Here is a 25409-nt window from a genome sequence, read left to right as displayed (position 1 = left end):
ATTTGCCATAGAGGGAGTGCAACGAAGGTTCACCCGGCTGGTTCCTGGGATATGGGGATTGTCCTATGAGGAGAGTTTGAGTAGACTGGGCCTATATTCCATAGAATTTAGAAGAATAAGTTGTGATATCATTGAAACATACAAAATTCTTACAATGCCTGACAGGGTAGATGCTGGGAGGATGTTTCCCCAGTCTGGGATGTCTAGAACCAGAGGTCAGAATAAGGAGTTGTCCATTTAGGACTGCGATGAGGAGATATTTCTTCACTCAAACGATTGTGAATCTTTGGAATTCTGCACCCACAGAGGGCTGTGGCTGCTCAGTGGTTGAGCATATTCAAGGCAGAGATCGATAAATTTTTGGATATTAAGGGAATCAAGGGAAATGGGGATAGTGCAGGAAAATGGAGTTGAGGTAGAAGTTCAGCCATGATCTTATTGAATGGTGGAGCAGGCTCGAAGGGCCAAATAGCCTACTCCTCCTATTTCTTACATTCTCATGTTCTTATGTTCGTAAGCACCTGGCATCTACCCTGTAGCTCCTCACAGCAATACTGTTGAGATCAGAGATTTACCATTTGGAGGGGAATCGCAGGTACAGACCCACGTCTTACCATTGCAGTGCCTCGGGCTAATGGGGCTGGAGCCAGTATACCACACAAAATCGATTTCTTCTTTTAGAAATGTCACTGGTCCGATTCTAGTGCTTCAAAGCGTGTTTTCATTTTATTTCCGAACAGGGAAAAACCGGAGGACACGGGTTCCCAGGCGCACAGGTAAGGAACTAGGAGAAAATTCGAGGTATCCTGATTTTTTTTCCTGGTTGCAAGCTCCTTATTCTGCCTCAGCTCTGTGCTATGTAATGTAAACAGGTTCAAAGGAGGAATCATTTTAGTTTTACAATTTACAACAACATTTATTGGCATGCTCTTAAGCTTTGGAAAAATACCTTCTGTTTTATTGAATTATAGGGTTCACCAGGGAGCACAGGAGACCGTGGGCCCAAGGGTGAGCGGGTAAGTCATTTGTTAAAAAAATAGTATTTCTGTAGATTAAAGGATAATTCATCTGGGGCATAGCTGCTGATTGTCATCGCCTGACGGCCTGCTGGAGACAGCGAGTGTGTGGGCGCCTGGTGAAGATAGGATCAACTAGACTGTGTTGTCCCCACAGTCGAATAGCCTGCCCATACTTACTGCCTGAGCTGACATATACAAAATGGCCACTTAGGGGATGCACCGATGGGGAACTGGGCATCCGTGGAGCCATAGCCCGCGGGAATAAATACCTCAAGTGGAGGAAGGTCGGCTGAAAATTGGTGAGAGAAAGAAATTGAGGGCAGTAGCATAGTGGTCTTGATGCTGGACTAGTAATCCAGATGCCTGGACTAATGATCCAGGGACGTGAGTTCAAATCCCACCACGGCAGCTCAAAACTGGACATCCAAGAGGCGCTGTGGGCCATCAGCAGCTGAAGAATTGTATTCCACCACAATCTGTAACCTCATGGCCCGGTATATCCCTCACGCTACCATTACCATCAAGCCAGGGGACCAACCCTGGTTCAATGAGGAGTGTAGGAGAGCAAGCCAGGAGCAGCACCAGGCACATCTGAAAATGAGGTGCCAACCTGGGGAAGCTGCAACACAGGACTACATACGTGCTAAGGATAGGAAGCAACGTGCTATAAACAGAGCCAAACGATCAAAGTTCTGCAGTCCTACCACATCCAGTCGTGGACCATTAAACAACTAACAGAAGGCGAAGGCTCCATGAATATCCTAATCCTCAGTGATGGCGGAGCCCAGCTTGCAAGTGCAAAAGACAAGGCTGAAGCATTTGTATCCATCACATCCAGAAGTGCCGAGTGGATGATCCACCTTGGCTTCCTCCAGACGTCCCCACCATCACAGCAGCCAGTCTTCAGCCAATTCGATTCACTCCACGTGATATCAAGAAACAGCTGAGCGCACTGGATACAGCAAATGCTATGGGCCCCGACAACATCCCTACTGTCGTACGGAAGACTTTGTGCTCCTGAACTAGCCGCGCCTCTCATCAAGCTGTTCCAGTACAGCTACAACACTGTGGAAAACTGCCCAGGTATGTTCTGTCCACAAAATGCAGGACAAATTCAATCCAGCCAATTACCGTTCCATCAGTTTACTCTCAACCCTTTTTGAGGGAGACAAAATAAACATTAAATCAAGTGCTCCCCGATCTGGGGGACACTCCAAACATTTTTCAACTGCCCTTTTTTTGTTTTTGTTTTTGTTTTTGTTTTTACTTTTTTTTGTTGTTTTTTTTTGGTGATTTTTTTTGGGGCAATAAAATCATAAATTTTACAAGTGCCCCCTATAAAAGGGGATGGGGACACTAAAAACCCCGACAATTAAAACAAATTAAACTTTAAAACATAAAATCAAATTAAAATTTGGTTGCCGGACGTGATGATGCACTCCAGTCCCTCCGGCGCCCACCTCTCGCGGAAGGCCGCGAGCGTACCAGTGGACACCGCGTGCTCCATCTCTAAGGACACCCTGGCCCGGATGTAGGCGCGGAAGAGAGGCAGGCAGTCAGGCTGAACGACCCCCTCGACCGCCCGCTGCCTGGACCGGCTGATGGCACCCTTGGCCGTGCCCAGGAGCAGTCCTACGAGGAGGCCCTCGGACCTACCCGCTCCCCTCCGCACAGGGTGCCCAAAGATCAGGAGTGCGGGACTGAAGTGCAACCAGAATTTCAGGAGCAGCCCCTTTAAATAATGAAACAGGGACTGCAACCTCGCACACTCCATAAAAACATGGAACACGGACTCCTCCAGACCGCAGAAATTGCAGGCGGCCTGGGAGCCCGTGAACCGGCTTAAAAATTTATTGCACGGGACTGCTCCGTGCACCACCCTCCAGGCCAAGTCCCCGATAAATAATGGGAAGACTCCCGCGTAGAGTGCACTCCATCGGGGACCCCCACCTCCTCCGGACGGCAAGATGGTGCGCCATGGCATGTCCGGACGGCAAGGTTGAGAGTGTGCAGGAGCAGCCCGTACAGGAAACACCTCCGCGCGGAACTGAAAGGCACGGAGGGGATTTCCCCGAGGAGGCTCAAGTTGTGAGGCGCCGGCTCCCGAGGGAGGTTCCGGGGTTTGGCGCCGATGAGGAATTCCGTCCGGCCGGGGGTCAGTTCGGACGGGATCTCCCCACGTGCTTGAGCCTCCTTGACGCATCTAACGGAGTCAGGGCCCGGTGCTGTTTTTAGCGACTCGATGGCATCGGCCGCGCGACGGACGTCGGCCAAATTTAGGCGCCGCGCCAGCATGTCTGGCGCCATCCAGCCCGCTCCTCTGCCATCGAGCAGGTCCCTGACCCTGGTCACCTCACCAGCCACAGCCCTCTCGTCCGACTGCCACCTAAAACCTCATTCGTGGAGGTACGGATTCCCGAGCTAAAGCCTACTGCACCTGGAATTCCCAGGCGGTCTGCCATCCAAGTATTAACCAGGCCAGACTCTCCTTAGCTTCCAAGATCAGACGAGATCGGGCGTTTTCAGACTAGTGTGGCTGTAGCCTCAGTTTACTCTCAATCATCAGCAAAGTGATGTAGGTGTCATCAAGCTATCAAGCAACACTTACCAATAACCTGCTCACCGATGCTCAGTTTGTGTTCCGCCAGGACCACTTGGCTTCAGACCTCATTACTACCCAGGTCCAAACATGGAAAAATGAGCTGAATTCCAGAGGTGAGGGGAGAGTGACTGCCCTTGATATCTAGACAGCATTTGACCGAGTGTGGCATCAAGGAGCCTTAGTTAAATTGAAGTCAATGGGAATCAGGGAGAAAACTCTCCACTGGCTGGAGTCATACCTAGCACAAAGGAAGATGGTTGTGGTTGTTGGACGTCAATCATCCCAGCCCCAGGACATCGCTGCAGGAGTTCCTCAGGGCAGTGTCCTAGGCCCAGCCATCTTCAGTTGCTTCATCAATTACCTTCCCTCCAACATAAGATCAGAAGCGGAGATATTCGCTGATGATTGCACAGTGCTCAGTTCTATTCGCAACTCCTCAGATAATGAAGCAGTCCATGCTCACATGCAGCAAGGCCTGGATGACATTCAGGCTTGGGTTGATAAGTGGCAAGTAACATTCACACCACACAAGTACCAAGCAATGACTATCTCCAACAAGAGAGAGTCTTGATGGAGATAGTCTTCCCCTTGACATTCAATGCCATTACCATTGGTGACTCCCCCACCATCAACATCCTAGAGTCACCATTGACCAGAAACTTAACTGGACCAGCTACATAAATACTGTGGCTACAAGAGCAGGTCAGAGGCTGGGTATTCTGTGGTGAGTGTCTCACCTCCTGACTCCCCAAAGCCTTTCCAGCATCTACAAGGCACAAGTCTGGAGTGTGATGGAATACTCTCCACTTGCCTGGATGAGTGCAGCTCCAACAACACTCAAGAAGCTCGCCACCATCCAGGACAAAGCAGCCCATCCACCACCTTAAACATTCCCTCTGTCACCAGTGCACCGAGTCTGCAATCTGTACCATCTACAAGCTGAACTGCAGCAACTCGCCAAGGCTTTTTCGACACCACCCCCGAAACCCGCAACCTCTACCATCTTGAAGGACAAGGGCAGCAGGCTCATGGGAACACCACCACCTCCAAGCTCCCCTCCAAGTCACACACCATCCTGACTTGGAAATATATCGCCATTGCTTCATCATCGCCGGATCAAAATCCTGGAACTCTCTCCCTAGCAGCACTGTGGGAGCACCTTCACCACACGGAATGCAGCGTCTCAAGGCGGCTCACCACCACCTTCTCAAGGGCAATTAGGGATGGGCAATAAATGCTGGCCTTGTCAGCGATGACCTTAATTCGAAAGATCGCTTACACCCAGCAGGAAACCTGCATTTGAAAGGAACACAAGTCCAAGGTACAGTTACAGCATTGAAGCCCTGATTCTGTGACCTGCTCTCACTTCAAAGGTGACATTCTGCTGGGAGAACAGGATCGGTGGTATTACCCGATTGTGGGGATGGGGTCTAAATAGATCATGGACTTAATTGCTGTTTGGTGAGGGAAGCTTGCAGATTGTCAATTGCTTGTACATTTTCGCCTCCAAGTCAGAAATAAAACAGCATCTCTTTGTTTCTCGAATTCATACTTTTGATGCTATGAAAAGTGTGACATCGGGAGTGTGAAGTCCAGACATTCTCAAAACCTTATATATCTATAGCTGGATAATGGGCTAAAGTTCCCTCAGTGGCATATTGGCTATGCACTCCCCAATGTGGCATTGAATATTACAGGCAAGGAACATTCCATATTTGATCCACTAAGTTAGCTCATCTCAGCCAGGGCTGTGAATATGGTGCCAAATATTTAGGGGTCATGAATATGAGATAGTCACCAATACATCCAATAGCGAATTCAGGAGAAACTTCTTTATCCAGAGAAAAAAAAGGAAGAAATACACACCTTTCATGACCTCAGGATGTCCCAAAGCGCTTTGCAGCCAATAAAATGCTTCTTAGAAGTGTAGTCACTGTTGTAATGTGGGAAACGTGGCAGCCAATTTGCGCACAGAAAGCTCCCACAAACAGCAATGTGATAATGACCAGATCATCTGTTTTAGTGATGTTGACTGAGGCCAGGCCACCATGGAGAAGTCCCCTGCTCTTCTTCGAAATAGTGCCCTGGGATCTTTTATGTCCACCTGAGAGAGCAGACGGGGCCTGGGTTTAACGTCTCATCTGAAAGACGGTTAGAGAGTGCTTAGAATGTGGAACTCGCTACCACAAGGAGTAGTTGAGGTGAATCGCACAGGTGTATTTAAGGGGAAGCTAGATAAACATGAGGCAGAGAGGATTAGAAGGGTGTGCTGATGGGGTGAGATGAAGAGGGGTGGGAGAAGGCTCGCGTGGAGCAAAGACACAGGCACACTCTAGTTGGACTGTAGATTCTATATAATTCTATGTGAACCGAGCACTAATACCACAGGGTGAAGGAAAGGTTAAAACAAATCAGTCAGGGTTTCCACAATCGGGAGGCATTTCTTCGCACACAAAGCGTAGCAGTAATCTGGAACTATCTCCCCCCAACAGGCTGTGGTTGCTGGGTGAATTGAAATTGACAAGACTGAGATAGATAGATTTTTGTTCGGTAATGCTATCAAGGGATATGGAGCTAAGGGAGGGACATGGAGTCGAGCTACAGATCAGCTATGATCTATTCGAATGGTGGAACAGGCTCGAGGGGCTGAATGGCTTCCCCCTGTGCCTATCAACTTTGCTGAACTAAATCCATGCCGTGGCTTTGGCTGAAGACAGCATGGGGTTGGCCCACGATGACCCTACAGTTTAATACACACTCGTTGTCTGGGCCAATGAAAAAGGAAAAAGGTAGCAGACACCTCAGAATCTTGTGGAGAGGAGATGGAGAAATTGAGGACGCAATATTGAATGGCCTGTGTCAATGTCAGTGGTTCTAATCTCAGGCATTCTGTTTGCATCATTTGTTCAACTCTTAATAAGCAGTTGAACAATTCAGGGAAAAAAGTGAGGGAACAACATCATATTATCAATAATTAAGATGTAAATTTACAGCTTTGATCTTTGGGACATGTTTTTTAATAATGAGGATTTATTAACTATGTTTTCCTTTGTACATTTTGCTTTCCTCCCCCTCCCCACAAGCCTACCCTCCCACCTCCCCCCTGTCCCCCCCCTCCCCCCCCACACACTCTCCACTCCCTCCCCCCCACCTCCCCCCTGTCCACCCCCCCCCAACTCCACCCCCCTCCCCCCCACACCGCCCCCCTGTCCACCCTCCCCAACTCTACCCCCCCAACTCCCACCCCCTTCCCCCCCCACACCTCCCCCCTGTCCACCCCCCCCACTCCCACCCCACTCCCCCCATGCATCCCCCCCACTCCCACCTTCCACCCCCCCCCACTCCCACCTTCCACCCCCCCCCCCCCACTCCCACCTTCCACCCCCCACTCCCCCTCCCCACCCTCCCAAAAGAATTCTAAGGTCTCTGAAAATATTTTTTTCACAACTAGTTTAAATTTCCCTTCCCAAAACAAATAAATAATTATGTCATAGCTTGTGGTCACCAAATGTTTTGTCTTCTTCATTGTTTTGTTGAACAGGGAGACCCGGGAATACTGGGAGATCGCGGTCCTCAGGGCGAACGAGGAAGGACGGGTTACCCAGGGCCTCTGGGGGAGAAAGGAATTATAGGGCCTTCTGGACCAGTTGGACCAACAGGAAGAGAGGGTCCCCCAGGACCTCCAGGTCATCATGGACCCCCAGGCATTCCAGTAAGACAAGTTTTACACATCCTAGTTGCCGTATCAATTGCATTATCTTTACATCTAAATTGTTTGCATATCAGTGAGACAAATTAACTAATGTTTGGGTGATTTCTTTGTGTGTGTCAAGGTGAGGGAATGGGACTTTTTCCCCATTTTTTAACAGCCAGGGTCAATTACCCTATATTACAGATCAAGAGTCAAGTAATCTCTGCCTTGCATTAAACAAGCATCTTATTCTCAACCTCAGAAATATACGTCTCCACCGCCCCCCCCCCCCCCCCCACCCTCCTCCCCTCCCCACTCCCACCACCCTCAGCTCCAGGGTGGCATTTCCAATCCCATGCCAGCTGAGTAAGATAGATAATTATGGGTAAACTTTATAAACACACATGCCCAGGGCACATATTATGAAATATCCCGTCCTGGAAGATCACGAGGAACAAGCCTACAATTTCCTGATCTATGCTCCCTTTGGGCGATACTCAATGCTGAGAGTGTGCATTCGTCATAGTGATCAGAGCAGGGAGTGTTTCATTCCATCTCGCTGGGGTCAGTTTGAACACAAGTCCCAGAATTTCCAACCAATTGACATCGTACCATTAGATAACTATATTTAGTCTGAGTGTCAGCTGTACCTCAATGGGTAGCATTCTTGTCTCTGAGTCAGAAGTTTGTGGGTTCCAGTCCTACGCCAAGGAATGAGCACAAAATCTAGGCTGACACTCCGTGCAGTGCTGAGGGAGTGCTGCATTGTTGGCATACCGTCTATTGGATGAGACGTTAAACCGAGGCCCCATCTGCCCTCTCAAGTGGATGTAAAAGATCCCATGGTGCTATTCCCAAGAAGAACAGGGGAGTTCTCCCTGGTGTCTCAGCCAATAGTTATCCCTCAACTGACATCACTAAAAACAAATTGTCTGGTCAATATCTCATTGCTGATTGTGGGCCTGTAACACAAGAGTCCTGTTATTATCGGGTGTGTACCCGATCTCTTTTATTCCACGGATAAGTACAAGATCCGACTTCCTGTATTGCTTGCATGACATCCAACAGTGGCGCCCCCTGGTGTTTGGTGACCTCAAGCATAAATATATTACAACATCCTCCTTTCAAGATCTTAGTATCAGTCACTTTACAATACAAGGCGATTTGGGTCTTTCTGCTCACAAGTTGATCATCTCAGTTCAACATTAGTTCTAGGTGAAGGTTCTAAGTCAGTTGTGATTGGAGGTTGAGTAACAGTTCTGGTGGGAGTGGTAATAGCAACATCAGAGACTGAAGGTCCGGGTTCAAGAATGACAACAGAGGCCTCTGGTGAATGAACGATAGTTGGTGGGTCACTGACTGGATCTTCCTCAAACGGTTCCAGTTCTTCTGTGTTCCGTAGTTTTACCTGGTCAACATGTTTTCTGCATGTTTGGCCATCCTTGAGCATGACAATGAACACTCTGTTACCCTCCTTAGCTGTAATAGCACCAGCGATCCATTTTGCACCTTGACCATAATTCAGTACAAACACTGGATCATTGACAGAGATGTCTCGTGACACAGCAGTACGATCATGACACCATTGCTGACTTTGACGTCTGTTTTCAACACGATCATTTAAATCAGGATGAACAAGTGAAAGCCTGGTCTTGAGATTTCTCTTCATCAGTAGTTCAGCAGGGGAAACGCCAGTAACAGTATGAGGTCTTGTCCTACAACTGAGCAATATACATGACAAACGAGTTTGAAGTGAATCCTGAGTTTCATACTTTGATAGTTTGAACAGCACGCTCTGCTTGACCATTAGAAGCAGGTTTGAATGGAGCTGACCTCACATGTCTAATGCCATCGAGTTTCATGAAATCCTGAAACTCAAGACTTGTGAAACAAGATCTGTTGTCGCTCACAACAATGCCAGGCAAACCATGAGTAGCAAACATGACACGTAGGCTCTCAATAGCGGCTGTAGATGTACTGGATGACATAATAATACACTCTATCCACTTTGAATATGCATCCACCACAACAAAAGACATCTTTCCAAGGAATGGACCCGCAAAATCGATGTGGATCCTCGACCATGGTTTAGATGGCCACAACCAAAGACTCAGCGGAGATTCCGCTGGTACTTTACTTAGCTGTATGCAAGTATTACACTGATGGACACATGATTCCAGATCAGAGTCAATTCCAAAGCCACCATATATGAGACCTAGCAATGGCTTTCATCATAATACCGGGATGAGTGCTATGTAGCTCACATACAAATCTTTCTCTACCTTTCTTAGGCATGATGATACGATTACCCCACAGTAAACAATCTGACTGAATGGACAGCTCATCCTTGCGAAGGGTGTAAGGTTTGATCTCTTCATACATCTCTGTAGGTATATCAGACCAATCACCACTGAGGACACAACGTTTCACAACTGACAAAATAGGATCATGGCTGGTCCAGATACTAATTTGTTGAGCAGTGACAAGAGTTTCATCACACTCAAAAGCATCCGTTACCAACATTAGATCTGCGGGTTGAGGCGTTTTCACATCAGGTGTAGGCAAAGGCAAACGACTCAGTGCATCGGCACAATTCTCAGTACCGGGTTAATGTAATTGTAGCCAGACAATGTCAACGTCCACCTCTGAATACAGGACAATGCATTGGTATTAATACCTTTGTTTTCAGAAAACAATGAAATGAGTGGCTTGTGATCCGTTTCGAGTTCAGAACGGAGACCAAACAGGTACTGATGCATCTTTGTTACACCATACACACACGCCAAAGCTTTTTCTACCATGCTGTAAGCTCTTTCCTTTTTTGATAAACTTCTCGAAGCATACGCAACAGGTTGTAGCTTACCCAACTCATTGGCTTGTTGGAGTATACAGCCAACACCATATGATGAAGCATCACAGGCCAATACAAGATGCTTACACAGATCATAATGAACAAGCAACTTGTTTGAACAGAGCAGACTCTTAACTTTCTCAAAGGCTCTATCTTGAGACATACTCCAGACCCAATTGTTACCTTTTCTGAGTAGCAAATGCAGTGGCTCTAATAAAGTGCTCAATCTGGGTCAGAAATTACCAAAGTAGTTGAGTAGCCCAAGGAACGGACACAGCTCTGTCACATTCTGAGGCTTGGGTGCATTTTTGATGACCTTGGCTTTTGAATCAGTCGGCCTGATTCCATCGGCAGAAATCTTCCTACCAAGGAATTCAACTTCAGGTGCCATGAAGGCACACTTCGAACGTTTCAGTCTGAGTCCCACTTTGTCCAGATGATGTAGAACGTCCTCAAGATTGTTCAGATGTTCAGCGGTGTCATGACCTGTGACCAAAATGTCATCTTGGAACACAACAGTTCTAGGAACGGACTTCAGTAGACTCTCCATATTCCTCTGGAATACGGCTGCAGCCGAACGAATTCCAAAAAGACACCTGTTGTAGACAAACAGTCCTTTATGGGTGTTGATGCAGGTGAGTTTCTTCGAATTATTGGCGAGCTCCTGTGTCAGGTAGGCCGACGTCAGATCTAGCTTAGTGAACGACTTTCAACCAGCTAGCATGGCGAATAGGTCATCAGCCTTCGATAATGGGTACTGAACCTGTTTCAAGAATCGGTTAATCATAACCTTGTAGTCTCCACAAATCCTGACAGTGCCATCACTCTTCAACACAGGAACAATAGGGCTGGCCCACTTATTGAACTCGACAGGTGATATGACCACTTCATGTTGGAGTCTGTCGAGCTCAATCTTATTTTCTCCCTCATCATATAAGGGACAGACCAAGCTTTGTGATAGACAGGCCTTGCATCAGAATACAGAAAAATCTGCACCTTGGCTCCAATAAAATTACCAATGCCAGGCTCAAACAAAAAAGGAAACTTCTTCAACACTTGAGCACAAGAAGTGTCATCCACCGAGGACAATGCTTTGACATCACTCCAGTTCAGCTTGATGTTCTTGAGCAATTCCGACCGAACAGCGTTGGACCATTACCTGGGACGATCCATAATGGTAGATCTTGGATCACGCCATCATACGACACCTTGACTACTGCACTGCCAATCACAGGTATGAGTTCCTTCGTATAAGTATGCAACTTGGCCTTGACTGGACTCAGCTTAGGCTTCACAGCCTCAGTGTCCCACAGCTTGTCAAATGTCACTTGGCTCATGAGCGACTGACTTGCACCTGCGTCCAGCTCCATTGATACAGGCACGCCATTCAGCTTCACATTAACAGTTATCGGCTGGCTCTTTGACAAGAACGAATATAAATCATACATTTCCTCCTCAGGCTGTGTATCAAAGTCAGCACTGGACTGGTCATCATCATATGATGATCAACAGCAGCACGTTTGCTCAGCTGTGGGCACATTTTCTGGAGATGTCCCACTTTCGAACAGCCATTACAGGAGTATTGTTTAAACCGACACTGATGAGGCCGATGATTGCCCCGACAACGCCAACAGGGTGAACTCAGCTTCGTACCAGTTGCCGGGCTCTGAGCAGCTACAAGTTTCAAGTAAACAGTTGACTTGGCCCTGCCCTGAGCAACTTTGCCAGAAGACGACACAATCTTGTTTACAGTACCTGACAAGCCTGCCGTGGAGCTCCGGACCTTTTGATGATATCTGCCTCAAGTTCTCATCAGTCGTCATGCATGCCTTGCTTCGCTTCGGCCAATAACTTCCGAAGAATCACACTATAGTTGATGCCTATCACGAAAAAGTCTCTCAACATGTCTTCCAGTGTGTTCCCGAACTTACACGGCTCAGCAAGACGTCATAGGTCGTCGACAAATCCCACCACCTCCTGACCCTCAGCACGGACATGCGTGTAGAAGCAATAGCATGAGATGATGATCCCTTCCTTTGGTTTTAGATGGTCACGCACCAAATCACACAGTTCCTCGTAAGACTTGGCAATTGGATGTAAAGATGAGAGAAGGTTCTTCATGATGCCATAAACCTTTTGACCACAGACGGTGAGGAGAACCATCCTGCGACGGAATGCATCAGCCTCCCCCTCCATTTTGTTGGCAACAAAATATTGATCCAGGCGTTCGACACAATCTGCCCAACCCTTGCCATCCACGAATTTGTGCAGAATTCCAATAGTGCCCATTGTAAATAGAAAAGTTCTTAGTTTCCCTCGTCACCAAAGTAATAACACGAGAGTCCTGTTATTATCAATCATCCCCGGGTGTGCACCTGATCTCTTTTATTCCGCCTCAGATAAGTACAAGATCCGACTTGCTGTATTGCCTGCATGACATCCGACAGTGGCACCCCCTGGTGTCTGGTGACCCCAAGCATAAATATATTACAGGGACCTTGCTGTGTGCAAATTAGCTGCCGCGTTTCAAAAGCTTGGACAAAGAGGTAGGTTTTAAGTAATGTCAAAGGAGGAGAGAGAGATGGAGAGGTTTAGAGAGGGGATTTCAGAGCTTGGGGCCGAGGCAGCAGAAGGCACGGCCACCGATGGTGGAGCGATTAAAATAAGAGATGTGGAAGAGGCCTACTGAGAAGAACAAGAGCGCTGAAGTTGTGCGAACACCATCACCTTCAAGCTCCCGTCTAAGTCACACAGCAGCCTGCTTTGGACGTATGTCACTTCCTTTGTCAATATCCTGGTATTCCCTACCTAACACCATTAGCACAATGAGAAGGCTCATCTACACCTTCTCAGGGTAATCAGGGATGAACAAGCGAGGGCTCTAATCTGCCACTTTTACACTCGGAGAGCAGTTCCCTAGGAATTTAATGGCCAAGGCTTCTTTATATCAATGCTTCAGTCTTCCCAGTTGAAAAGGAAACATACAAAGAAGAGTAAACACAGAAACACAGAAACATAGAAAATAGGTGCAGGAGTAGGCCATTCGGCCCTTCGAGCCTGCACCACCATTCAATAAGATCATGGCTGATCATTCACCTCAGTACTCCTTTCCTGCTTTCTCTCCATACCCCTTGATCCCTTTAGCCGTAAGGGCCACATCTAACTCCCTCTTGAATATATCTAATGAAAGATTAGTGAGTGGGAGAAACTTAGTAGAGATTAGTATAAACAGAAAAATTATACTGGATAAAGCAATGTAAAAGATATCTGAAGCCAGACAAATCTTGAGGCCTAAATGGTGTGCACCTGAAGCTACTAAAAAAATCCAACAAGAAAGTAAGGGTGCATTAGTTACAATCTGCAAAAGCTTTGAAGTAAATACTAGAAAATTTAAAGGTAGCAAGTGTTACACTATTACTAAACAAGGGAAGAAGGGGGAACCCTAGTATCGATAGGTCAGTGTTAGTAGTGGGGAAATTGCTAGAATCCATTTAGGACTGAGTAAATGAGCACTTGAAAAAAGTATAAACTGATTGGGGAAAGTCAGCACGGTTTTGTTGACGGTCTAACTAAGCTAATGGAGTGCTTTGATAGAATCACTGAGATGGTGGATAGAGAAGGGAAGTCACTGTCTTTGGCATCTTCAGTGGTAGTCATCATTGCATTTAAAGATCACTCCAGATACTTTTTTTGTTTTGCACCCAATGCTAAAGTCCACTTCCATCGGTAAACCTTTACTCCGCAAGAAGCAAAATGTGACTCTATGCATAAAGTATTCTATGATGGCAGGGCAAATGATCCCGACTTACTGTTAAGACATGCTCTGGATCGCCCTGCTGAGTGGCTGAATGCTCAGCAGGGGGCCCCCTAGTTCGTGCGAGGCTAGCACCACTTAGAGCTAGCCTGCACTACTTAAAGGCAGCCTGCACCTCTTAAAGGGGAGGTGCGTTCTGCCTGCAGCAACTCATTGAACTGGCTCGGGAAGATAGTGAAAACCAACTAATGATGGCACAACAGGGGCGAGATCGTGCATCAAGGTTCTTGGATGCAGAACTGGAGGCCTTAGTGCAGGAGATGGGTAGGAGGAGAGAGGTGCTGTTTCAACAGGAAGCCCTCCAGCCAACAGCGTAAAGTGCAATGGGAACAGATAACCGCTGTGGTGAATGGCAGCAGTTTAGCCCCGAGGACATGGACGCAGTGCAGAAAGAAGTTTAATGACTTCACAGGGTTGGTCAAGGTCAATGAATGCATCTTCAAATGCCATATCCCACCATCAGCACCACTAACCTCACACACTGCTCAATGCAGTACACTCCCATCACTCGCCTATTAACAATCTCTACCATGCACAACCTTACATTCATAGGTTCACCTTACCTTCACACAAATACCACTGCTGAAAAATCACAAATCCATACCACAGCTTGCACACACTGCCAGCTATTCAACCATGACAGGCACTTCACCCAAACACATTGCACCACACCACTGACACACTTCCCTTTCTCATGCCGGAACATGTAGCTCACAACCGGCACCAGCAGTACCCAACCAGCGGGGGACAGGCTCACCTGCGTAACCTCACCCCCATGGAGGAGACGGTGCTGGCCATTCCTGGGAGGGGAGCGCTGAGCCCGTGGCCAGCGGCAGGGCTGAAAGAATACAAGATGTCGCTATCCTCATACGTAATCCTTCTTCTCACATCGCACTTCCCCCTCATCCCACAATACGTTGTGATTGAAAGGGGCACACGAGTGAGCATGGGCCTCCTGCTTTCCCCCTCCCCTCATCACAACCCTATGCTTGCGCCTTTCTCATTTCAGAGGCGCAAGAAGTCCAACCTGCCCATCCAGTGGTGCAAGAAGAAGAAGACGAGGGAGAGGGGGCTGCTGAAGAAGAAGAAACACCATCTCGCAATCTCACACTTGCAGCCACCAGCTTAGACGCTGACACTGCGCGGACTTGAGGGTAGCTTAGAGGCACGAGTGGGCTTTAGCCAGGGCAACAGGAAGGGGTAGCGCAGGTGCCAGCTCGCTGGAAGGCAAGGTCGCACATGGGTTCTGCTGCAGGGGACTCAGATGAGGACATCGATGGGGAAGCCTACAGAAGAAGGCTGATGGGTATGAACAATGAAGTGCCTGCCAGAAAGCCTGAGTGCAATGTCAAGGAGCATAGATGACCTTGCACAGGGCTTTGTGGAGAACTTGGTGCCCATGATTTCCAGCATGGATACGTTGGGTAGCCCATTTCTACACCCAACCATGATGCAGGGTCTGATGGACATTGTAGCACAAGAGAAGCCACGCAATGTCTGAGTGCTGCACTGGATGCTGAGACTGAAGTTATGCAAACACAGACTGCTGCCATCACGGTTGGGTTTAGCACTTGTAGGGTGTCACAGCTATCCAGAAACCCTCCAACAGATGGCTAGGATTGCTGAGATGCTGCCCCGGGGGAGTGGCAGTGGCTCCGTGGAGCACGATCCTGCTGTCCTCTCTCAGGTTGACATCACCACTGCCGCTCCGCCTGTTCCCTTGCTGTTGCCTGTCAGCCAGCCAGCCCAGACTGCTGCCGCCCATGCCGAGGTGGTGCAGTCCATAGCCGGGCCTTCTAGGCCCAGAGCTGCTTGAGGTCTTCCTGCAAGGCCCTCTTCAGTCTTCTCCGCTGAAAGTCAGCAGCCATGCTGTAGCCACTGGGGTAGCACTGAGTAGGAGCACTAGGGCAGACAAAGACACACTGAAGACAGGCTCTAAGGGAATGCACAAGGGTGATTATTTGACTTTATATAATATTGGATGGATTAATCTATAAAGTTGGATTGGAATGTTTCTTTTGTGGTGGCTTTCATTTCAGCATTGTGGCCAAGAAGACACTGTAATGGTCAGCTACAGAGGGAAAGGAAGGTGTGGGACTGTTGGTGAATGGGGAATTGGGGCTGCGTTCACTGGTACCACAGTTGGATTAGTGAATCACAGACAGCCCGGGCAGAAAGGGGCTGTCTGATTTGTCTCCTCCTCTTCCACTTCCTCCTCCTCCTCCTGTCGCCATTTGCCTGGCGGCAAGGGCTGTGCCCTCACAACGATGAGGTTGTGGAGCAAGCAGCAGACCACGGCTCCTCCCGAATGGTCCTGGCAGCGGAAGCATTGTTTAAGGATGTCAGTGATCTGCTCTATCAGATTCCGTGTGGCAGTGCTCTGCCCACGTGGTTGGGTTGTAGAGCTGAGTATGTGGTCAGCGGATAACCCTTGTCACCCAGTAGCCACCCTCTGGTTTGTCTTGCTGGCTCAACAACTGAGGGAACAGCGGACTGGTGCAAAACAAAAAATTCATGACTGATGCCAAGATACTGGGCATTCACCATCATGATGTGCTGAGCATGGTTGCATACCATCTGCGCATCATCGTCATAGGCAGTCCCTCGGAATCGAGGAAGACTTGCTTCCACTCGTAACATGAGTCCTTAGGTGGCTGTACAGTCCAATACGAGAGCCACAGACTCCCTGTTGAGGGAAGGGGTGGGTGGGATGAAGGGGTGGGTGGGACTGGTTTGCCGCACGCTCTTTCCGCTGCCTGCGTTTGATTTCTGCATGCTCTCAAATACAAGACTCGAGATGCTCAGCGCCCTCCCGGATGCACTTCCTCCACTTGGGGCGGTCTTTGGCCAGGGACTCCCAGGTGTCAGTGGGGATGTTGCACTTTATCAGGAAGGCTTTGAGGGTATCCTTGTAACATTTTCGCTGCCCACCTTTGGCTCATTTGTCATGAAGGAGTTCCAAGTAGAGCGCTTGCTTTGGGAGTCTTGTGTCTGGCATGCAAACTATGTGGCCCGCCTGGCGGAGCTAGTCGAGTGTGGTCAGTGCTTCAATGCTGGGGACTTTGGCCTGGTCGAGGACGCTAATGTTGGTGCGTCTCTCCTCCCAGGGGATTTGTAGGATCTTGCAGAGATATCGTTGGTGGTATTTCTCCAGCGACTTGAGGTGTCTACTGTATATGGTCCATGTTTCTGAGCCATATAGGAGGGCTGGTATTACTACAGCCCTGTAGACCATGAGCTTGGTGACAGTTTTGAGGGCCTGGTCTTCAACTTGATCACCAACTGCACATTCAGCGAATGATAGCCTTTGCAGTTGCGATACACCTCAGCAATTAGATACGGTGCTCGCAAAGCCAGTTGATGGTGCCCTGCATCATGGGGAAGTTCACTATCCTGCCAAAGCTACATGCATGCTCTGATCGCGTGTGTCACCTCTTTTATGTAGCAGTGGACAGCAACTGCGAAATGTTACAGATGTCGTCTGCTCCAGCCTGGAAGCCGAATTTCTAGCCGGTACATCTTTTAGCTCTTCAACTCCCAACCTCTCTCAACCCTTACTGAACCTCTGAACCTCCCCTTTTATGCTCACTTGGCTGGGGGATGTCAGATCCAATCCAGATGCAATTATCTTTAAAGGGGTGGTCTTTAAAGGGGCCATGCATGCCCTTATTCGGGGACAGATCCTCAATCACCCTGCTACACCAAGCATAACAAGAAGGCAACTGGTGAAGTAGCAAAAACAAGTCATACTTTTACCTGTTTGCAGCCAACTTCTGGCTATGGAATTGTCAATCAAAATAACAACAACAACTTATATTTATATAGCCACTTTAACGTAGTAAAACGTTCCAAGGCGCGTCACAGGAGTATTATGGGACAAAAGATTTGACACTGAGCCACATAAAGTGAAATTAGCGCAGGTGACCAAAAGCTTGGTCAAAGAGGTAGGTTTTAAAGAGCGCCATAAAGGAGGAAGTGAGGTAGAGAGATGGAGAGGTTTAGGGAGGGAATTCCAGAGCTTAGGGCCCAGACAACAGAAGGCACGGCCACCAATGGTTGAGCGATTATAATCAGGGATGCTCAAGAGGACAGAATTACAGGTGCGCAGATATCTCGGGACGGGGGGGCGGGGTGGGCGGTGCAGTTGTGGAGCTGAAGGAGTTTACAGAGATAGGGAGGGGCGAGGCATGGAGGGATTTGAAAACAAGGATGAGAATTTTGAAATTGAGGCATTGCTTAACCGGGAGCTAATGTAGGTCAGCGAGCACAGGGGTGATGCGTGAGTGGGACTTGGTGCAAGTTAAGACACGGGCAACCGAGTTTTGGATGACCTCTAGTTTACGCAGGTTAGAATGTGGGAGGCCAGCCAGAGTGTGTTTGAATAGTCAGTCTAGAGATAACAAAGACATGGATGAGGGTTTCAGCAGCGAATGAGCTGAGGCAGGGACAGAGACGGGTGACGTTATGGAGGTGGAAATAGGCAGTCTTAGTTATGCTGACGAGTAGTGATCCTTTGAAGGCCTGGTATAATAACACTGTAAGGCTGTACATATGGAAAGGCCAAAACCATTCATTATTTCTATAACCTGAGTGAGCTGTGAGTCTTCTGTCACTTGTTGAACAACAGGTTGAGAGAACTTCCATTCTACGCAGCTGGTTCCCATATTACGTATTCCCTCAGCTGTACTTAAAAGATATCAGTGAAGAAAAGGAACCGAAAGTCATAAAGCCATGGGCCATTGATGCTAGAGTCCAGGTCCATTCCATTGAAACATGCTATCCCCAACAGTGCAGTAATCAACTGAAAATGCCCATAACATGACACACCTACAACCATCCTCCCCCCAAACAAACAGCTGGATTTTATAGGTTTATTGACATATCTAGTTTAAACTGCAACCAGAACAGCCGCATCTTTTAGTCCCAGATGTCTTCCTTCTGGATTAGTTCACTAATTATTTTGCTGTCATTTTCATCACCTTGTTTTCATTGTGCTGTATTTACTAACAATAAATGGCGATCTTCTCAAGTTATTATTGGCTAATTCCTCAAATATGTCTCTTTACTTCACCAGGGCAGCAAAATTTCCTTTGAAGAAATATCAAAATTTATAAGACAGGAGGTTCACAAGGTTTTTGAAGGTAAGAATAAAGCGGATTGAATTGCACATGTAGTGATGCCTGCAAGAAAGTTTACCAGCATCGTGCCTCCCTTATTTCATCTGTCATAAATCTATAAATTCTCCTCATTGCTCCTACCTGTACCAACTGCCCTAGATTCTGCATCCATTCAAGAGCATGATTTCATACAGTGACACCATTATCTATTTTAAGGATAACTTTAGATTCTGGATCAAGTGAGAAAGGTTAAACATTATGAAAGATGGTACGTTCAAATTTCCTCATCTGTTTTGGTGGGGAATTGGGGAACGGGAAGGGTTAGGAGTCAAACCTTAAACTGCGAAGGAAACCGTTTGGGGAAGAACACTCATTAATAAGAATTTATCTCTAGATGTTCTCCCTCCTCTCTTTAAATAATAGTCTTCATTTACATGGTCAGAACTTTCTATTTTCCTGATACTATGACTCCAATTGAAACGATTGATTGTAAAGTGCACCGTAACTAGAATTAGACAATTGTATTCCTGCATTGATTTCTTCCATTCTCTGAGTAAATCTTAATCATGTTTTTTTACATAATTGTTGTCCAGTTAAGTGCAGTTTAATTAATCTCAGCAATTATTCATTAATCTTGTGCGTATTCACTTTGTTCGAACACTAATCTGATCAGATGGTTCATATATTGAATAATGTATCCCCAGCAGCGATTGCAAAGCAGTAATCGAATCAAGAGGTTCAGACGGTTTATATAGAATAGTGCGTCCCCATGGAGACTGCATGTCAGTAATCTAATCAGAGGATTGCAGTAGTTTATAATGGATATCTCAGAATGATTAAAAAATGTTAATCTAATTCGGAGGTGCGGTCATAAACTACAGCAACGAAACCTGAGTGATTGTTGCTTCCTGACGGATGATGGGGGATTAATAATGATATAAAGTAAAGAAAGACTTGCACATACATAGCGCCTTTCACAACCACTAGACGTCTCAAATCGCTTTACAGCTAATTAAGTACTTTTTGGAGTGTCGTCACTGTTGCAATGTGCCGAGATCTATATGCTCAAGTTCCAGGAGTGAGACTTGAACCCACAACCTTTTGACTCAGAGGTGAGTGTGGTACTCACTGAGCCACATCTGACACAGCAATCTGATTGCTGCAACTTTCCTGAGAATAGTCTAAGATCAGTTTCAATAAAACTCGCTGTCCACTATCCAATTTTTCGACCAAGCTTTGAGTTACCGCTCCTAAATCTCCCACCATGGCTTGACATCCATTTCGATATTTATTTTCCCTCTTTCCCCATAAAGTGTCTTGGGATTTTCTCCATTCTTCATACAGAGGGTAGTGGAAATCTGGAACTCTCTCCCCCAAATAGCTGTTGAGGCTGGGAGGGGGTCAGTTGAAAATTTCAAAACTGAGATTGATAGAATCTTTGTTAAGCAAGGGTGTTGAGGGTTGCAGAACCAAGGTGGGTAGATGGAGTTAAGATACAGAACAGCCATGATCTAATTTAATGGCGGAACAGACTAGAGGGGGCTGAATGGCCTCCTCCTGTACCTATGTAAATAAATGGAAGGTGTTATTTATAATAGTTATTTTCCTTTCCAGAGAAACTTGCCCACTACAAACTGAAGTCTCCTGCTGCGATGTTGGCCGCTCAAGCTAAGTTGGGCCTACCAGGGCCTCCAGGAAATGATGGCCTCCCTGGGCTACCAGGGCCTCGAGGAGAGATTGGATCACAAGGGCCCAGAGGCAAGATTATCCAAAATAATAAGCATGATAGCATTTTAATAGTTGCACGATGGCCTCGTTCATATTCTGAATTGACAACAGTGTATGAGTTTGCAACAAAAACAAATTATTTTTGGCAAGTAAAAAAATGGCATGACAGTTTATTGCAATTGATTGCACATTAGGATATGTATTGAGTAGCCTATTTGAGAGAGCGCAGGGACCTCTGGTGGCAAGAATGGGAGGCAGTAGAGAAAATATTGCAGGAATTAAATGAGAAGTATATAGTGTAATTGTAGGAACAGATTCATTAAATGGTAAAGACTGATTTTGACAGAACTCTGAATAACAATATGCAGGACTTCCAATTCTTGTGAACAAACAGATCATATAGAATTCACAGGCTTAAGGTGGAAGATATGATGTAGAAATTTAAACGCGAAAGAAAATTGCATTTTAATGCAGTTCTAAATATAACAAGAGGAATGACACAGTTTTGTCATGTACAGTTCAGCCTTTTTTGTAACTCTGTTTATTCATAATTTTCAAAAGTGCAAGTCAATAATGGAAACAATCAATGGCACAGATGAAGGGGTAATGGTAGAGTGGAAGTAGCATCAAATGGGTAAACGGGACTTAAAGTTCATAAGTTATTAGCTGTGGATGGTCCACACCTCAGAATTCTTCTCTCAGAGGTTTGTAAATCTGTGGAATTCTCTACCCCAGAGAGCTGTGGAGGCTGGGTCATTGAATATATTTAAGGTGGAGATAGACAGATTTTTGAACGATAAGGGAGTGAAAGTTTACGGGAAGCGGGCAGGGAATTGGAGCTGAGCCCAAGACCAGATCAGCCATGATCTTATTGAATAGCGGAGCAGGCTCGAGGGGCCAAATGGCCTACTTCTGCTCCTATTTCTTATGTTCTTATGTTCCAATATTTGATAAAGTGCCACATAATAGGCTTGCCAGCAAAGTTGAAGCCCGTGGAATAAAAGGGACAGTGGCAGCATGGATACGAAATTGGCCAAGTGACAGGAAACAGAGAGTAGTGGTGAACGGTTGCTTTTTGGACTGGAGGAAGGTATACAGTGGTGTTCCCCAGGGGTCAGTACTAGGACCACTGCTTTTCTTGATATATATTAGTGACTTAGACTTGGGTGTACAGGACACAATTTCAAAATTTGCAGATGACACAAAATTTGGAAGTATAGTGAACAGTGAAGAGGATAGTGATAGACTTCAAGAGGACATAGACAGGCACCCGGTGGAATGGGGGGGATACATGGCAGATGAAATTTAACATAGAAAACTGTGAAGTGATACATTTTGATAGGAGGAACAAGCAGAGGCAATATAAACTAAAAAGGTACAATTCTAAAGGGGGTGCATGAACAGAGATACCTGGGGGTGTATGGGCATAAATCATTGAAGGTGGCAGGGCAGGTTGAGAAAGCGGTTAAAAAAGCATACGGGATACTGGGCTTCATAAATAGAGGCATAGATTACAAAAGCAAGAATGTTATGATGAACCTTTATAAAACACGGGTGCGGCCTCAACAGGAGTATTGTGTCCTATTCTGGGCAGCACACTTTAGGAAGGATGTTAAGGCCTTAGATTTACAAGAATGTTTCCAGGGATGAGGGACTTCAGTTACGAGGATAGACTGGAGAAGCTGGGGTTGTTCTCCTTAGAGCACAGATGGTTGAGAGGAGATTTGGTAGAGGTGTTCAAAATCATTAGGGGTCTAGACAGAGTAGTTAGCGAGAAACTGTTCCCATTGATGGAAGGGTTAAGAACCAGAGGACACAGATTTAAGGTGATTGGCAGAAGAAACAAAGGCGATATGCGAAAAACCTTTTTTACACAGGGCGTGGCTAGTATCTGGAATGCATTGCCTGAAAGGGTGGTGCAGGCAGACTCAATTGTGGCTTTCCAAAGGGAATTGGATAAGTACCTAAAGGAAAACAATTTGCAGGGCTATGGGGAGAGGGTGGGGGAGTGGGACTAGCTGAAGTGCTCTTGCATGGGCTCGACAGTCCATATAGCCTCCTTCTGTGATTCTAGGTTAGTGATGAAATAACTTAGGTACTAATCAGAATTTTCCAAAATGCTTTGTAACAAGAATTGTATCAAAGGACTAAAGAATAGTAATTTTACACCCCAGTTCAAAAAGGGGAAACGGATATAGATCAGTTAGCCTTATACGAGCGGGAGGAAAACTGCTAGGGACCATAATAAGAGCCAACATTAGTGAAGACTTTTAAAAAAATTATTCATTCATGGAATGTGGCCGTCACTGGCAAGGCCAGCATTTATTGCCCATCCCTAATTGCCCTCAATAAGGTGGTGGTGAGCCGCCTTTTTGAATAAAACTGAGTGGCTTGCTAGGCTGTTTCAGAGGGCAGTTAAGAATCAACCATGTTGCTGCGGGTCTAGAGTCACATATAGGCCAGACCGGATAAGGAGGACAGATTTCCTTCCCTACAGGACATTAATGAACCAGATGGGTTTTTATGACAATTCAGTAGTTATATTGTCACTATTACTGGCACTAGCTTTTTATTCCAGGTTTATTTTAATTAACTGATTTTCAATTCCCCAGCTGCCGTGGTGGGATTTGAACACATCTCTGGATCATTAGTCCAGGCCTCTGGACTATGTAAAGGAGTGAGCTAATAAAAGACACAGATATATAAAGGGCAGGTCTAATGTAATCACATTCTGCTTAGAAATGACTGAGCATATAGACAAATGATGTGTATTTAGAATTTCAGAAAACCTTTGATAAAGTTCCACATGAAAGACTTGTGATGATTAAGGCCCATGGTATTAAAGGGGAAGTAGCAACGTGGATCAGAATATGTCATGTGCTTTCTCTTGTTCTCCATATTTATTAATAATCTGGACATGGCATAGAGGAAGTATCAGCATTTGTTGGTGATACCAAAGTAAGGGGCGTGGTAAACTGAATGGAGGAATGCAAGCATTTGTAGGCTAACAGGTTAGTGGTGTAGCAGATATGTGGCGAATGCAGTTCAATGTAGATAAGTGTGAAATACTACATTTTGGGAAAAATAACAAAAATGGAAATGCACCATAAATGCTAAAATTCCCAAATACAACCCAAGTGCAGGGTGTGGGCTTTAGTAACAGTTTTTCTGATGGGAAAAGCCATAAAAAGAACCAGTGGAATTCTGTGTCTTGTATCGGAACATTGAACAAGAACAATAGCTTATATTTATATTATACCTTTAGCATTGTAAAACGAGCCAAGGCACGTCACAGAAGTGTTATAAGAGAAACATTTAACAACGAGCCATATAAGGAGAAATTAGGCCACAGTACCAAAAGTTTGGTCAAAGATTTTAAGTAGCTTTTAAAAAGAGGGAAGAGAGGTAGACAGGCAGAGAGTTTTAGGGAGGGAATTCCAGAGCTTAGGGCCTGGGCAACTGAAGGCATGCTGCCGATGTTTGAGCGATTATAATCAGGGATGCGCTAATATCTTGGGGGTTGTGTGGATGGAGGAGATTAGAGAAAGGGAGGGGCGAGGCCATGGAGGGATTTGAAAACATGGACGATAATTTTGAAATCGAGGCGTTGCTTAACCAGAAGCCAATGTAGGTCAGCGAGCACAGGGGTGATGGGTGAGCAGGACTTGGTGCGAGTTAGGACATGAGCAATAACAACAACAATAACTTTTATATAGCGCCTTTAATGTAGTGAAATATCCCAAGGCGCTTCACAGAAGTATTATGAATTTTGGATGACCTCAAGTTTTACGTAGGGTAGGACGAGGGAGGCGAGCTAAAAGTGCGTTGGAGTAGTCAAGTCTAGAGGTAACAAAGGCATGGACGAGGGTTTCAGCAATGGATAAACTGAGGCAAGGGTGGAGACAGGTGATGTTACGGAGGTGGAAACAGGCGGTCTTAGTTATGCTGTGGATATGTGGTAGGAAGTTCATTTCAGGTTCAAATAAGACACCATGCTGTGAATAGTTTGGTTCAGCCTCAGACAGATGCTATGGGGAGGAATGGAGTCAGTGGCTAAGGAACGGAGTTTGTGGCGGGGACCGAAAACAACGGCTTCAGTCTTCCCAATATTTAATTGGAGAAAATTTCTGCTCATCCGATACTGGATGTCGGATAAGCAGTCTGACAATTTAGAGACCGTGGAGAGGTCGAGAGAAGTGGTAGTGAGGTAGAGCTGGGTGTCGTCAGCGTACATGTGGAAAGTGACGCTGTGTTTCCAGATAATGTTGCCAAGGGGTAACGTAGATGAGAAATAGGAGGGGGCCAAGGATAGATCCTTGGAGGTCACCAGAGGTAACGATGCGGGAGCAGGAAGAGAAGTCATTGCAGGTGATTCTCTGGCTACGATTAGATAGCTAAGAATGGAGCCAGGCGAGTACAGTCCCACCCAGCTGGATGACAAAAGTACAAATTGAGTACAAAAGGAGGTGCTGTTCTGTCCAGGACACTCATTAAGATCCAGTTGGAGCCATCAAGTGCAGTCTTCAGTGCCCCCATTATAGAAAGAATATTAGAACCATGGTAAGGGTAGATTCACAAAAATTGTTC

The 25409-nt window shown here is 46.4% G+C and overlaps 1 protein-coding gene and 1 pseudogene across 1 annotated transcript in view; one reads left to right on the top strand and one right to left on the bottom strand.

Annotated features, from left to right (window-relative positions):
- LOC139267082 (collagen alpha-1(XIX) chain-like) overlaps positions 1-25409 on the top strand; it is a 679874-nt gene that overhangs the window by 623901 nt on the left and 30564 nt on the right. Inside the window, exons 54-58 of the mRNA XM_070884859.1 lie at positions 741-776; positions 972-1016; positions 7163-7333; positions 19052-19118; positions 20709-20852. Coding sequence (XP_070740960.1) covers positions 741-776; positions 972-1016; positions 7163-7333; positions 19052-19118; positions 20709-20852 — 463 coding nt within the window. The remainder of the gene's footprint in view (positions 1-740; positions 777-971; positions 1017-7162; positions 7334-19051; positions 19119-20708; positions 20853-25409) is intronic.
- LOC139267522 (5S ribosomal RNA) lies at positions 3445-3563 on the bottom strand (annotated as a pseudogene).

Source organism: Pristiophorus japonicus, chromosome 7 (genome assembly GCF_044704955.1).
Source record: "Pristiophorus japonicus isolate sPriJap1 chromosome 7, sPriJap1.hap1, whole genome shotgun sequence".
In the NCBI taxonomy this organism is placed as follows: domain Eukaryota; kingdom Metazoa; phylum Chordata; class Chondrichthyes; family Pristiophoridae; genus Pristiophorus; species Pristiophorus japonicus.
The sequence above is the reverse complement of the archived record's forward strand: the minus strand, read 5'-3'. Positions and strand labels throughout refer to the sequence as shown.